This window comes from Dryas octopetala, chromosome 1, assembly GCF_963921425.1.
Source record: "Dryas octopetala chromosome 1, drDryOcto1.1, whole genome shotgun sequence".
Lineage (NCBI taxonomy): Eukaryota > Viridiplantae > Streptophyta > Magnoliopsida > Rosales > Rosaceae > Dryas > Dryas octopetala.
Window position 1 is genome coordinate 3,138,995 of NC_141366.1, and position 15,622 is coordinate 3,154,616.

General features: G+C 39.4%; 3 protein-coding genes across 3 annotated transcripts; 2 read left to right on the top strand and 1 right to left on the bottom strand.

Annotated features, from left to right (window-relative positions):
- Positions 1 to 1,173: 1,173 nt before the first annotated feature.
- EIF3G1 (eukaryotic translation initiation factor 3G1) lies at positions 1,174 to 3,636 on the top strand. The gene is made up of 2 exons (XM_086229581.1): positions 1,174 to 1,637; positions 2,946 to 3,636. The coding sequence occupies exons 1-2, from the start codon at positions 1,271 to 1,273 to the stop codon at positions 3,479 to 3,481; spliced, it is 903 nt and encodes a 300-aa protein (XP_086085707.1). The 5' UTR covers positions 1,174 to 1,270; the 3' UTR covers positions 3,482 to 3,636.
- A 2,245-nt stretch (positions 3,637 to 5,881) lies between these two features.
- On the top strand, positions 5,882 to 10,984 carry LOC147296494 (methylsterol monooxygenase 2-2). The gene is made up of 7 exons (XM_086229824.1): positions 5,882 to 6,193; positions 7,940 to 8,077; positions 9,070 to 9,215; positions 9,377 to 9,496; positions 9,599 to 9,811; positions 9,916 to 9,996; positions 10,655 to 10,984. Exons 1-7 carry the CDS (start codon positions 6,164 to 6,166, stop codon positions 10,737 to 10,739), a joined length of 813 nt encoding a protein of 270 aa, XP_086085950.1. The 5' UTR covers positions 5,882 to 6,163; the 3' UTR covers positions 10,740 to 10,984.
- A 1,189-nt stretch (positions 10,985 to 12,173) lies between these two features.
- HAI1 (PP2C protein (Clade A protein phosphatases type 2C)) lies at positions 12,174 to 13,938 on the bottom strand. The gene is made up of 4 exons (XM_086255917.1): positions 13,444 to 13,938; positions 13,054 to 13,359; positions 12,664 to 12,769; positions 12,174 to 12,572 (listed from the first exon to the last, which is right to left on the bottom strand). Exons 1-4 carry the CDS (start codon positions 13,936 to 13,938, stop codon positions 12,244 to 12,246), a joined length of 1,236 nt encoding a protein of 411 aa, XP_086112043.1. The 3' UTR covers positions 12,174 to 12,243.
- Between the last annotated feature and the right edge of the window lie 1,684 nt (positions 13,939 to 15,622).

Consider the following 15,622-nt stretch of genomic DNA (forward strand, 5'->3'; position numbering starts at 1 on the left):
TTTTTTGTCTGATTGGGGTGTGTTAAGAAAAGAGGGGTGTGTTAGTCTTTTCTCATTGATATATTTTTTTTATTAAGAAGGGTGTGCAAAAAGAAAAAAAAAAAAGTGTGCAAATAGCAGCCCTCTTTTCTTATATGCACAATTTGATTCTTTAGGTTATTTTAGACCGAATTGCTCCTCACACAAATATATAGATTTAGGGACGGATCCACATACAAACATGAGGGGTCGGGAAACCCCCCGACGACCAGCTGAGAAGCCCACAACATTCCATCTCTTTGGACGACGACCCCCTCTCTCTAGACGGCGACCCTCACGGCCTTACTTCTCTCAGGCTGAGAGAAGCTGCCCATCGCCGGACTGGTTCAAACCAGTTCAATAGCTAGCCTTTAAAAAAAAAAAAAAAATCTTGTCGTTTTGAGCTAGGAACTAGAAAAAAAAAAAAAAAACCTTTCTAGAACTTACTAACCCGTGTGTGTGCAGGTACCCCTTACTCAATCAGTTTCATTCTCTTCCTTAATTAAACTTCCCAAAACTCACACCACACAAACCCAACCCCCACCACATAAGCCCATCACCTATCTGGTCCCTAAATTGTATATTGAGTGAGGTTATGCAGACCACCCTCAGATGTTAAGTTGACCACTCTAACATATTTTGTCCAATTTTTAGGGTGCCTAATTTTTTTTCCTATTTTACCCTTTATTACAAAAACATGATGACATCACTCAGATCTATTCGGTGGTTATCTACCGAAACATCCACCAATGTTCGGTAGATAAGTGTCGAATAAACACAAGCATTTCAGCAGATAACTGTCAAATGTCTTTTTCATTTTCATTTGATGATTATCCACCAATATTCAGCAGATAACTGTTAAAATATTTTAGTAAATAACTCTCGAATGACTCGACGAACAAAATTAAAATTTTTTATTTTAAAAAGTAAAATTGAAATTTTGAAATGGGGTGATCAACTCAACACCACTCTGGTATATTTTTACATTTAGGCGTAATTGATCAATTTTCCAGCCCAAAAAGGCCCAAGACTCTCAATATCCACTGCAGCCAGCTCCATGTACGCACAAAATCACAACCACTAGAATCACGCCACGTACCAACACTGATAATAAGGGCACGTACGAAAACGAAAACCCAAACCCTCCTTTATCTCGCACGCTCGACACTCTCAGCTTCCCAACCAAAACGCCAAGCCCTAACCTAAAATCCCCAACTCTTTCAATCTCTCTATCTCTTTCGCGCACACAGCCATGGCCCTAGTGAGACCCGGATCGGCCCAGGGTCAAAACCCGGCCCAACCGGCGAAGCTCCGGTGGGGCGAGCTCGAGGAGGACGACGGGGAGGACCTGGACTTCCTTCTGCCGCCGAAGCAGGTGATTGGTCCCGACGAGAACGGGATCAAGAAGGTGATTGAGTACAAGTTCAACGACGAGGGCAATAAGGTCAAGATCACCACCACCACGCGGACTCGGAAACTCGCCAACGCTCGGCTCAGTAAGCGGGCCGTGGAGCGCCGCTCCTGGCCCAAGTTCGGCGATGCTGTTCATGAGGATGTCGGTGCGAGGCTCACCATGGTCTCCACCGAAGAGATCCTCCTCGAGCGCCCTAGGGCTCCTGGTATGAATTCTTCTTCTGCGGTTTCCGGATTGGTATTGTTGATATGTGTTTTCTGTTCTAGGGTTTTTGATGAAGATTATCTGGAATTTGCTTACGCTCTGTTTTTTTTGGATATTTGGTGCGATAATTTAATTTTATACCTAAATTTTGTGTATCATATTGAGAACATTCTCCTTTGGTTTATGTGGTAGGATTTCGTTGTAATTATATTTGATTTTGAGCATAAAAGAATACTGCTTTGGTGATTGAAAATAGTTTGTTAGAAATATAAAAAGATTTAAACTTTTTTGGAGGAAAATTTTGAGTTAGTTGCTCCATAGGTTAATTGAATTTTTTTTTTTTTTGTACAAAGGAGGCCAGTTGGGGGTATTTTTGACAAAATTTTGGTGGTTATGAATTTTTCTGTTAGTTTTGTCAATAATCCATGAAATATGTTTTTAAGAGTATTTGAAGTAGGTCACATGGATTTGCTACTTCAACAAATTAAGCTCTACCTGAATTGGACAGTTTTTTCTTAAGTTGTTCTGAAGAAGGCGGGAGTGGAAAGTAAATTAATTAATAACTTAACCATTACTGAGCATTTTCCTCTTCTTTCCCTCACTTTTTTCAAGTTCAAGGGATATTAATTATTAGTGCTTTGTCTGTTTGGGACAAGTGCTGTATAGGAAGAAGGGAATGGAAAAATTAAAGGGGATTTGTTTAAATGACCAATTGCTTACTTTAGTGTACGACTCAGTAATCTGTATACCTTACCTAATATGTCTTTTCTAGCCTTCATTTATCCATTGTTATGGGAATTATTTGCCAAAAATTTGTCTGATTGGCTTAATGTTTTATAACTCTATACAGACAATTATACATGTATTTAAGTTTGTGTAATAAGACAAATTCAGCTGTGCCTTCCGACACCGGTACTTGGGTCCTTTAGTTTGGGTTTGCCTTGTGGTTATATGGTTTTTCTAGGCTTAGAGGAACAATTGTCGGCTACTTTCTTAGAGTTGATATAGTGCCAAATTTGTTGGATCAATTCCATGTTTGAAGATAACGTCTCCAGTCAAGTCATTTTGGTTTGTGCATGATGTATGAAGTAACTAATTTTGATATGGCCTTACAGATCTCATTGCATCTGCAATTTGTCTATTTATATTTGTCATCATAGATTCATTTTTGCTCTTCTTATGAGATAATGTAGATTTGTTTTTTATTATTCAATGCCAAGTGGTCACAGTAACTAATTTTTTGGGCTTTGTCATTATCATCATCATCATTCCCTTTTTATTTTGTATTTAACTATGGAACTCCAAACAGGTAGCAAGGCAGAAGAACCAAAGGCTGCAGGAGACTCTCTGGCGCAACTCAGCAAAGGAGGTGCTGTTCTCATGGTTTGTAGGACTTGTGGTAAGAAGGGTGACCACTGGACTTCAAGGTGTCCATACAAGGATCTTGCCCCACAGTCTGAAGCATTTAGTGATAAGCCTCCTACATCTGAGGGCACAGCTGCAGCTGCTGGCACTGGCAAGAGTACATATGTTCCTCCAGGCTTGAGAGCAGGGGCTGAGAGCAGGGGAACTGATATGAGACGAAGGAATGATGAGAACTCTGTTCGTGTCACCAATCTTTCAGAGGACACACGGGAGCCTGACTTGCTTGAACTTTTCCGGCCTTTTGGTAATGTCAGTCGAGTTTACGTTGCTATTGATCAAAGGACTGGCATTAGTAGAGGATTTGGATTTGTTAACTTTGTTAACAGGGAAGATGCCCAGAGGGCGATCAACAAACTGAATGGATATGGTTATGACAATCTCATCCTCAGGGTTGAATGGGCTACACCGAGGACAAATTAGAGCACTCATCCCTCCATTTCATCTCTGTTCTTTTAGTCTTTAAAGATATTTGCATTAAGAATGTTTTGCAGGATTTGGGTCCTGTAATGTTTTTGTTCAGATGCTTTAACTTAAATCTATTTTTAATATATTGTTGCCCTCTTTGGTTATTCAAAGTTGCTTGTACAAGGTGGCCAAAGTAAAAGTTGCTTGTACAAGTACTGGATTAATATGAGTTGCATCAAGCAAACCCTTTAGATGGTATGCTTGAATTCGTTTTCAATCGCAATGTGGCCTTACACGTTTGCTTCTACCAAATGAATTCAAGGAGTTTAGTCCACATTGCTTGCAAATGAATCATGGAATGTTTGGTTTTGCACCAGTGTTATGCAGCCCCTTGATATTGGCCTTTACAGTTTTAAATTGTTCCCGAAAAGTCTATCATTCATCTGATTGACATTCATTTATTGATCTGTTCATTTGTAAGAAACACCAAGTACAGTTTGCATTCAAAGGGGGAAGACTAGAAATTGAACAGTCAATTCTGATTTTGCCACAATAGACTGCTACCATCGATGTTGTCAGGATAGGAGTTGGTTGGAGGTAGGAGGAGGAGGAGCAGGGAACAGGGTCCCAGCAGGGGCAATGAGATGGGAGCTTTGGGGAGGGCTCATAGTCGAAGCTGAAGACAAGAGACATTCAGACAAGAGGAGTTGGATTCCTAACTGATTGGAGCTTGTTGAATCCGCCGGAAGACTTATGTAAGGCGATGCAGGCAGTTCACTGTAACAGGACCCTGCCATTGTTGGTTGCTCACCAGCCCCATTCTGAACTATAAGCCTGTATACGAAGGGTATGAGGCCCTCCATTAGAGAAGAGTAGAGGGTGAGGGGTGAGCTAATCTTCAGCTGGGAAGGGATTTGGGAGTGATTATAAAGCAAAAGGAGGGATGGTTATTGGGAAGGAATTGGTATAATGTCATTTTCTTCACGCCTAAAAGTGGCACTGGGAATGAAGTGAAAGCTCATCTCACGCTGAGGAAATCCAAATAAAGAAACTGTGGAGATGAATCATGAATTTATATATTTTACGAAATCTGTCTAAAATATGTTATACGTTATAGGTGTGGTTGGTGGATGTTTCTTATCCCTTCCAATCTGTGTGTTAAAAGAAAAGGGACAAGATATGAGACATGAGCTACAGCCTAGAGGCGTGTTGAGCATTATAAAGAGTCTTATTGAAGCCGAATGAAGAGTTCCGATTTTTCGATTATATAGTTGATTATATAGTTTCAAAAGATTGGCCTGGAAATAAGGCTATGACCTGGCTGTGTCCATTTGGACATACTGAGTTGTCACTATGCTTTGTGTGAAGCAGCATGTGGCGTTCACTATAAAACAGAAAACAAAGTCTAGAGTGTGAGCACCTCTTACGTGGAGACGGCCACACCTCTCACAAAAATATCCGGATTTACAAATTTTGCTGCGTGTGCTCAAACAACAATAAACCTTTTTTTTTAATAAGATCATAAAATGAAAATTTTCATTAATAAACAATTAAGTGAATTACATCTTTTATGGCTAGAAAAAATAAAAAGTAACTAACCCACGTAAGAATATCCTCAATCCAAACTTGTTCAGCATTAACAAACAACGCTTGTTGCGCCACTTTGTTTGCAGTGTGGGTAGATATTGGCATGGAATTGAAGAAAATCTGTTGAGCAGGTCTTTGAAATTTTCAACTATAGTCGTAGTCGCCTACTTGTTACAAGTATTACCAGAATTGTTCTACTATTAATAAATATATAGTTGATAATGTGTCACCAAATAGGCAAATACAATACATTTGTCGTACTGCTAAGTGCAAATACAATTCTTCTACTTTCTTTTTATCCTTCTACTATTTTTTTTTTACATAATGACCCTTCTACTATTACTTTTGCTGTTTTGCTGCACATTGGCAGCCTATTAATTACTTGAACACGTGTAGTTCTGTATCCCACACGTTCTCAATAATTATGTAAAGGTTCGGCAAACCTTAGAAAGTGACCTCACAATGTACAAAGTACAAACTCTAGAGCTATTGTCTAAACTTCTTTATTTTTTATTTTTTTCCTTTTGTTTATAAATCTAAACTTGGACTTACCCTTAGAACTAATTTTTTAGGATTGTATAAATTGAAAGCTTAAGATGACTTATAAACCCCTAATCCTATTTGATTCTAAATTCTAAATTATGTACATTTACTGACTGAGAGACACACATGACACATATGCCAAAATTTTCATCAAAATTGGAGAAGCTACCTACCCCACTATATAATTCAGATAATTACTGTAAGCCATGTGATCCTTCCCCAAGTAAAATCTGATCAATTGGGTCAAGAAATAAATTCAAATCAATTTGGGTTTGCACTGTACACAGAATGCACCAAAAAACTCCATACTGACAGACGTGCAGAGTCTGAACTCCGCTCGTCAGCATCGGCTTCATTGGTTTGGTTTTGTATATAAACAAAAGGGCCCAAATCTAAAGAGCCCAGATTCCCTTGGACAGTCTGTCTCCCAGTGCGTGTGTGTGTGTGTCTCTCATCTCGTGGGTGCCTCCTCTTACTCAGCTTCCACTCCAGGGTGTACCACTACCACCACATTCCTTGTTTTCTCAGATATCAACTTCTTCTTCTTCACCTCCATCTCAAGCTTACATGGCTTCGATTATTGAATCTGGCTGGCGGGTACTTACTCTACCACTCACCCTTTTACTTTTTCAGTTTGGTCAAGGCTTTTCCTGCTTTGTTTTTTTGTTTTTTTCTTGGACCCAGATTTGATCTCTTTGTTGGCCATTTGTTGTTTTGGAATTCCTGTGTTAAAAACCCATGTGTGTTTATATGCAAATAATGCTGGCATGTGGGTTGTGATGGGTGTGATTGGTGTTTTATGTTTACCTTTTTTGTGGGATAACGTAATGATTTGATCTACCTAGTGCATTTGGATATTGTGGTTACTGTCAGGTAATGGGGTTTATTGGGTTCTTTTTTTTTTTTTTTTTTTTTTTTTTCTTCTTCCATTTTTTAAAGTAATATGGATGAGGGATAGTGACATTGTGGAAGTATTAGCCTATTAGGTGTCCACGATTAATATCAGGTGTGCATTTTGGAGATTTTTATTAAGATTATTTTTCTTTAAGAGAAGCAGGCTCGTGTAATTTGTGGTCAAACAGTGTTACTCTTATAATGTTTGGATGTGAAGCAATATATTGAAGTCGTATTATCTGTTTGAGGGATAACGTAATGATTTGATGTGCCTAGTGCATTTGGATATTGTGGTTACTGGTTATGGGGTTATTTGATTCCTTTTTCCTTCTTTATTTTTGGGTCTTTTTCCATTATAGTGACTTTAGGGCAGCATTAGGTGTTCATGATTGGATCAGGCAAGGATTTGAGATGCTTTATTAAGATTATGTTCCTCCAAACAGAAGCAGGTTTGTGTAATTTGCGGTCAACAGTGTTAGCCATATGATGCTTGGATGTGAAGCAATATAGATTGAAGTGGTATTATTGTATTTCACTTTTCATTAGTTGATTAAGAGCTGTACCTGAACGTATGTGGATTGAAAATTGGTATACGAGCCGATAGTCTAGGATTGACTAGTACTTCGTGTTTAGTAAACATTCTGTGCAAATGGAGATTGTGCTTCTATATTTGACAGGTCTCATTATCAACCGCTTTTAGATTTTGACTCAAGAATATCAAAATTATCCATTCCTTCTTTCTTTTTCTTTTTTGTTTTTTAACGGTTGGTAGGTGGGGTTGAATTGAATTAAGAAACAAGGAACTAAGGTTAGTAACACCACAACCACCAATGCTATATAGTTGAATTAGAGCATCTATATTAGTGCATTTCTTTAGACAAGGAAACTTTTTTTTTAGGTGCCGAAACAGGTCTAGAGATGATATACAATTTAAGTAGATAATCCTTATATTTGTTTCTTATAAGAAAGAAGGACAGGGTCCGTCTGTCCTAGTTGTATATTATATGAGACCATACTCCTTTTTCAAACTCCCAATGTCTTTCTATTGTATCTTAGGGCCCTGGATCACATGGATTGGGATCTGAGTCTTGGTTATGAGCAACACTGTGCTTAGGCAGGTGTTACCATATCCTAGGTGCTAAATGATGGCAATTTTTTTTTTTCTTATTTTTCATTCTTTTTATTATTTTAGGTCTATATTTCTAAATATGGTATCTTGGTTGTTCCTTGCTTTCATCACCATGCATGGCTAGAATAATTTTCTGGAACTATTGGTGTGTGAATGTTACCTTTACCACTTCCTAGTTGAAAGGTAAATGTAACTGATTTCTCTCTAGCAACTCTTGTTGTCTGGAATGATGATTTTTCTTGCGTCATGCTCCTAATGGTCTCTATTGTTATTTTATATTTATTTTACTTTGTGAAATTCTTCTTTTCTTTATAATGCAGTATCTGATCACAAATTTCAGCGACTTTCAACTGGCATGTCTAGGAAGTTTCTTTCTCCATGAGAGTGTTTTCTTCTTATCTGGACTCCCTTTTATATTTCTTGAGAGAGCAGGATGGCTGAGCAAGTACAAGATTCAGGTTCATCTCTCTTGACTCAGCTCTTAGAGTAATTATTCTCGTGATTTTTTAATTTTTCAGGTAATGAAGTTTCTTTTCCTTCCTCAAAGATCCCTCTGGTTAGTGGTAAATGTCAGCAAGAATGCATTTCCAGCTCTGTTTATTATAGCTGCAGATAAGGAAGCGTTGGTTTGTAATTATTTGGAGACTTAGGGACAGATGTGGCTTGGAGTCCAATTTTTTTTAGAAGTCTTAATGGTTGAGAGATGGAGTTAGTTGCAGATTTTTTGAAGGCTTTGTATGATGTTAAAGCGTAGGTGATGGGGAGGATGTAGTTGTATGAAACTTATGGTAGTAGGAAGAAAGCTTTCTGCTGGGCCTTATTGGGGTTGTCTCAGTTTTTGTTTCCTTGGTGGGAGGTTTAGGGGACAAGTGGACCTGTAAACGAGCCTTTTACACATGGACTGCAGCTGACACTCTTGCAAATTTGTAGTTAAGAGGAAGGATTTTGGTCAATAGGTGTTATTTTGTGTAGCTTGGCAGAGGAGGGTTGAATCATCTTTTGTCACAACTCACACCTTACACTGGTTCATTGATCTGGGCATAATGGGCTATCTGTTTTATTTGATTGGGGTGACTTTGGTTTTACCTAGTTTGGTCAGTGAAGTATTGATGGGTTGGCAGTTTCAAATTTCCACAAAGTGGAATAGAAGAGTACGAGGGTATGTCTGTTATGCCTATTTTGGTCTTTTCATGGAGTGGGGAAGTTGATGGGAAGGAGCACGCTATCATGGAGTTAAAGGAAAATATGTCGAGGGGGCTGTTTGAATGGACTAGTTGGGCTCTTGCTAACTCTTTTGCAGATTCATTAAAACAATTTCTTCTTTATACATGTTTCTTTGGTACCTTTGCGTGTGTATACAGGTTGTGTACATAGGTGCTACCCCCTTGGCATTTTCAATAAATTATTACTTATCAAAAACAGTCATAACTTGATTCTAACTTTTTTGCAGACAAAAAATAACAGCCCTGCAGCTCAGGAGAGATGTATTACTCGCCTACTGCTGTATCATTTTTGTGTCAATCTGCCAGTTATGATTGTTTCATATCCTGTCTTCAGATTCATGGGCATGCGAAGTAGTCTTCCATTGCCGTCCTGGTATTTTCAGGTTCTTTATATGCTAGAGCATATTTTCTATAACAATGTGGAATTTAATGCTATTATCATTTTAAAGTAACGAAGGACGTAGCTTTTTTTATTATCTTTCTGAAACACTTTTGATATGCATGGATACTGAAATTCTCCATTTGGTTTTGCAGGAAAGTGGTTTCAACACAAATAATTTTCTACTTCATCCTAGAGGATTTTGTATTCTATTGGGGACATAGGGTTCTGCATACAAAATGGTTGTATCAGCATGTGCACAGCGTCCATCACGAGTAAGTGTGAATTATGAGTGAATTTATTGGCTGCTAATAGTTTTGAATAATTTTGTGAGCTGCATTTTGGGTACTCTTATTGGTGTATTAAAATATGTACAGATATGCTACTCCTTTTGGACTAACTTCTGAATATGCTCACCCGGCTGAGATATTATTCCTTGGCTTTGCTACCATCATTGGTCCTGCCATAACTGGGCCCCATCTGATCACTCTGTGGTTATGGATGGTACTTAGAGTGCTGGAGACGGTTGAGGCACATTGTGGTTACCATTTCCCATGGAGCCTCTCAAACTTCTTACCTTTGTATGGAGGGTGAGTGCATTTTTTTTCTCTTCTTGGTTGGTCCTTTTAGCAATGTATATATAATGTATGTTCACTTATCTTGTTGCTGAAATGTTTGTTTTATTATCATCCAGTGCCGATTTTCATGACTATCATCACCGTTTGCTCTTTACCAAGTCTGGCAACTATTCATCAACTTTTACTTACATGGACAGGTAAGTTTTTGGAACATGCTGCTTAAAGCATTGGGAATATTTCTACTTTATGTTTTTGGTGTAAACTATAGTAACTGCCAGATTATCCCCGAACCATTTTAGTGAAAAGTAGATGGATCAGATTATGAATTAACTTTTTCACTCCTTTTCTGTCCTTAATTGATTGTTCAAAACATTATATAAGAAAAAAAAAAAAACCAAAATATAACATGAAATTGTGTTATTATTGATCTACATGAAACCAATTCTTGTTCATTCTATAAACTGAGTTATTATGACTGATATATGGTCAGTTGCACTGGCAAGATCTATAATTTTCTATTTTTGAATATACAAGCAACTTATTGTTGAAAATGACTAAAATAGACGAGATGAACTGGCTCTTGATTGCTTTTTCAATATTCATTTTGCGGGTGGGCCTTGTTGGTTCAGACCAAAGTCTTCATTGAAGGTGTGAGATGGTTTGATGCTTTGGTCTAACGAACCAGGCCTATGCGCACAGTGAACATTGAAAATGCCATTTATTGTGCGGATGGGCCGCGCATTTTCAACTACTTAGGACATTCTTTTTCTTTTAGGTAGTCTACGTGCAATGCAGCTGAAAGTATACTAACCATGCCTCAATACTCATGTCTTTTATTTTTGTATGATCTTTCAGGGTATTTGGAACCGATGCAGGTTACAGAAAGTTGAAAGCGCTGAAGAAAACTGGAATTGAAGATGACAACGGCAAGGAGATGTGACAAAGTAGCTAGAATTTTTTTGAACTCAATGGACTTTAGGAAATGGGTTCTTAGAATTAAGAGCATTGTGGAAGAGGAGGTCTCTGTTTCTGTCCCACCTGATCTAGTGTGCAACCACCTTTTTGTGTTTAATTTATTTTCTCATTTAGAGCTTATCTTAATGTGGAAACAGTGGACAGCTTTATGCAGACACTTGTGCACTCCAATTTCTTACATGAATGAAGAAGCTCTCCTTTTATTCTTTCCCCCTTGCTGCTTCAGATGATGCTTATAGCCTCAGTGCTCTAGGATTCTTCATTCGGTATTTTAATATTGGATCCGGATCCGGATCTTTTGCCTTCGGATCGGATCTCTCTTTTTACAATAATGTTAGACATCTCATATTTTTATACCATTTTATGTGGCATTTTATATGACATTCATATATCGGATACTAATAAAAAAAAAATTTATGTTCAATAAAGTAATAACACATAAGATAGTATAAAAATGTGGTATAAAAATATAATAAATATAGTATTATTGCTCTTTTTATCCTCAAAATAGCTTTAATGGGTTATGGGCCTACAGACAGCACAGGCCTAGTCCCACATGGATAATGGGTTGATTAGACATACGTGGCTGTCATTGTCATTGTCCAAGCCAATCCAATGCACTGGGCTGAGATCAAGAGCCTGTGAAATTGAAAGAACCAAAATAATTTGGGATTGATTACCCACATCTCCATTCTCAACTTTATTTTCCAAGTATGGCCAAGCCGTAAGGAGTTATTGACCTTGTTTGGCCCTATGCTATCATCGTACTATCCTTCTTTATCTTCCGAATCCTTCCTTGGTCCCACTTTGATTTTCCAGTATTCCTTTATCTGAATTCTCTACTAAACTCACTGAATTTTGTATACATATTAATATCTTATTTACTGTAAATAAATAGAATAAAATATGACTTAAATTTTAATGAATAAAGCAATGTCACATTATTTGAAGAACTGAACGAAAAAATTCAGTAAGCTTCATTGAGTTTTTTTCAAATGAAAAACCTTTTGTTTTGATAACCAACAAATAACATTTCCTTTAAAATTGAAAATGGCAAGCCTAATAAGAAACATTTGAATTGGGTATTGTTTTGTTGATCAAAACTTGAATTTGAAATTCAAAATGTTACGTAACCTACGCAAACACTGGAATAAGAAACCAAAACCAATACTATGATTGCTATCAGCCTATCACCATATTTACTCCATAAAAGTATATAACTACAATTTTGTACCCTCTTTTTTTATAAATATTTTCCTTAAGCCTTTTAGCAAATAGATTCCATTGAAAACGCAAAAGGACCAGCAAATAAAGCTTCCGTCCGTTGTCACACCTCACCATTTTTTTTTTCTTTTTTCAAATTTTCTTTGAAAAACAGCCCTTAACACAGTCACCAACCCCAACAGGAAGGAAACCTAAACTCCCAAACCAAGAAAAAAAGAATTTCAAAGGTGGCAAGACGAGCACAGCTACGTGTTGCTCCTAAGATTGACTACGACCACGCTCACGTTGTCAGTGCTGTGCCTGGACAACGCCAGCTTCGTCAGCAACATCGACGCGTCAGAGCACGCCTTGTCCGAATTCTCCGCCGCGCCCGAACCTTCACCTTCCCACGACGACGACGACCGGGCGTGGACCTTCCCTCTCAGGCACATTCGCGCTACCCCACACGCCGTGTCGTTTGACACCACGTCCCAGAGTCCGTCGCTCGCCAAGATCAGACAGTCGTCCTCCGCCGTCCGATCCGTGATCGTCACCTCCGGCTCGCAGCTCACGTACGGTTTCAAATAGTTGTCGCCTGACAAAATCACACCACAATCATTATTACTATTTTTATTTTCTACAAAACAAAAAATTTAAGCTCATTGCGATTTTCGCATTTTACGTACCTATGGCTCTTGACATGGCGAGGACTCCGAGAACCCGTGGACCGTCCCAGTATATGACCCGGCCACCCGCCTCCTCGATCCGATTCAGTTCATCTGGACGGTCCGGCTGTTATCACGAATCACGAGGAAATCAGAGGCTTCTTAATCGTCGATTTGACACCAAAATAATAATGAATAATAAAATCAACGGTCGCTGGCGTTAAACGTCCATCCCATACAATCGACTCGCATGTACTATGCAATTTCCCTATTGGATATCAAACGGTCCATCTCCTCTCAGACACTACACGTCTAAATTCATCTTCATGTTTTCCACGGTTTTCTCGGCAAACAAACAAGTTTCTAACAGTTAATTTGTAGTGCAGTTAAAAGAGTGAGAAACTAGCCAACCTTGTGATCAGAGGAAAGAGGGACAGCCTTGCCGTTACGACAAAGCACGGCACGAGAATCACCGCAGTTGGCGACGACGATCTTATCCGGCGTGACAATAGCGACGACGGCGGTGGATCCAACGGCCTCACACTCAGGCGTTTGAAGCTCACAGCGGCAACTGGCTCCAGCAACGTGTTCGGTCCACTCAATCACCTCCTTGTCCATGCGCGTGAAGCTTCGCTCCATGGCGCCCTTCCACTCCTCCTTGCTCTCCAGCTCCTCCCTCACCAGCTCATGCAACCGCTCCCTACACCTCGTCGCCACCTAAAACCAATAATTCAAACAATAAATCAAACCGTTTGTTTATTCAAACTCTATATATTATACAAGACTAGTACTGGTACGCACATGAGAGCAGCCATGACCGTCGTAAACGGCGAAGTAATGCAATTCAGCGGTGTTTTCTTGGTCACGGCGGCAAAACGAGGGGTGAATCGACACCGCGTCTTCCATGTCTCTTCTTCTTCCGCAAACCGAAGCCATTCCGAACTTCGGATGCTCTCTGGAGGCTTCTGGATCCACTGCTGGAGACTTGGCACTCGAAACCGACATCTCTTCTTTGTTACTACCGATTTTGACCGAAACTTTCTCTTCCTTCGAATCGCCACCGCAGTACTGCACGGCGTTCTCCCAGTCCCGCGAAACCGACGTCGTAAAGGCGTCTAGTTTCTTGCGTTTCTCAGCATTTTGATCTTTCGAATCCGACGATGGAGATGCCACGCCGGCGACGAACTTGAACCGTCGGATCTCCATCCTCCTCCGCCTGGCCACACGTGAGCTCGGCTCGCACGGACTCGACGCCGCCTCACTTTCGCTCACTACTCCGCAGCAGATCTCCGCCATTCCAAAATTAATTAATCAATCACACCCCTGCAACGAAGTACCAGAATCCTCCTCTAATTCATGTAATAAATTAATTGTCAAAATTATTTTCAAAAAAACGGAGAAAGAAAATCAAGATGGTGAAAGAGAACGCTCGCGCGCTCATGAGAACTTTTAAAGCACTCCCATGGACAGCTTTTACGTGGAGACCTGCAAGAGAGAACTAGAGAAGAGAGTGAGTGTCTTTCTTTCTCTCTCTCTCTCTCTAAGTCACTCTTTCTTTCTCTCTCTTGCCCGTCGTCACGGGTAGACCGGACAGGCGCAATGGTGCCGTGACGCATTGCTCTTCTGCCTAAAACGAAACACATCGCTTCTCCGCCGTTGATCTTCCTACTCGTCTCCCTGCCCATCCGTCCAAATGAAACACGTGTACCTAACTCCCGGGACGAAAGCACTACGTGGTCCAATCACAATTCGACATCCAGACGGCAGTGAGCTTCCTGTGCTGACACGCATGTGGTCCAGTGCGTCGTCTCCTCGGGTTTTAATTCTTTTCCCAACTTTTGAAAATGTTACAAGTTGCTGCCACCTGTCCCGGTCCTCGAATACCAGACTGCGGCGAGGTTAAAATAAAAAAATGGAAAAAATTGTAGCTTTTATGCCGGTTGTGAAATGTGGTCCAATCAGATGCGCCGACGTAGCAGCATATACATTGACGAGTGGGCCCAGGTGTCTACGTCGTTGACCCCTATAGGATATCTAAGGGACGCAATCTTAGTCCCTACGCGTGTCCAAATCTCGTCCCTCTCGTTGTTCCAACCAGGAACACGTTTCAAGCATTCGCATTGTGAGTTACAAGTTACAACGTTATTTTGAATCTTAAAAAAATGAAAAAACCTTTCCCCTTCCAAAAAGAAAGCCCTTATTCAATCTCGTTGACGAAACGTTGCGTTTGAGAGTGCTATTACGAGTGGTAAAACTGTGTTTCATATAGTTTTATTAGTCACCGAAGTACTTCGGTACTTCCTGTGCTTCTGGAAGTACATATTGCGCATGCATGAAGTGCTTGAGTTTTAATGGCATTTTTATGTGTTTAACTGTTTAAGCATAATACAAGACAAAGGATTAATGTCAAATTCTAACTGACTCAAAGTGATTGGGCTTACACTTTTTAATGGGCTAAATATATGTTGAATTGGAGTGGTCAGTAGGTTTACTTGGATAGCTACATTTCCACCAAGCTAGGCTAAGCCCATGGTAGTTGGCTAGGTGCCATTGCTTTTGTTGTGTAATAACTTGTTGCTTGATACTATGTGTTGTGGCGGTTGTGCTTCCGAATGATCTTCACGAACTCATAATATCAACCAACAACTTATTACACAACAAAAACAACATAGATGGTTAGAATAAATCATTTAATCGAATCAAAACCAATGATGATGTATACTGTATTTGATACGATGATGGTATCTCAATTAAAAAAATAAAATAATTTTGTTAAAATTTAGAACTAAGTATTAAAGTAAATAAATCATTAACCCAATTGATTAAAAGGTTTAGAATTAATTTTTCTTTTAAGAGGAAGGTATAGAATGTGGCTTTCTATATCTGGCATTGCTATAAAGAAAAAGAGAGACATGTAGGGACCCTCATATTTTGAGTTAGGCAAAGATTCAAGAACAGAATCACTAACTTTGATTTGCTT

Excerpts from the sequence above, each read along its gene's own strand:
- HAI1 (XM_086255917.1), bottom strand. The coding sequence starts at position 13,938 with ATGGCGGAGATCTGCTGCGGAGTAGTGAGCGAAAGTGAGGCGGCGTCG. Across the intron at positions 13,360-13,443 it reads ACGGTCATGGCTGCTCTCAT|GTGGCGACGAGGTGTAGGGA; the intron begins GTGCGTACCAGT and ends TATTGGTTTTAG. Across the intron at positions 12,573-12,663 it reads CGCCATGTCAAGAGCCATAG|GCGACAACTATTTGAAACCG; the intron begins GTACGTAAAATG and ends TGATTTTGTCAG.
- EIF3G1 (XM_086229581.1), top strand. The coding sequence starts at position 1,271 with ATGGCCCTAGTGAGACCCGGATCGGCCCAGGGTCAAAACCCGGCCCAA. Across the intron at positions 1,638-2,945 it reads CGAGCGCCCTAGGGCTCCTG|GTAGCAAGGCAGAAGAACCA; the intron begins GTATGAATTCTT and ends AACTCCAAACAG.
- LOC147296494 (XM_086229824.1), top strand. The coding sequence starts at position 6,164 with ATGGCTTCGATTATTGAATCTGGCTGGCGG. Across the intron at positions 8,078-9,069 it reads TGAGCAAGTACAAGATTCAG|ACAAAAAATAACAGCCCTGC; the intron begins GTTCATCTCTCT and ends ACTTTTTTGCAG. Across the intron at positions 9,997-10,654 it reads ACTTTTACTTACATGGACAG|GGTATTTGGAACCGATGCAG; the intron begins GTAAGTTTTTGG and ends ATGATCTTTCAG.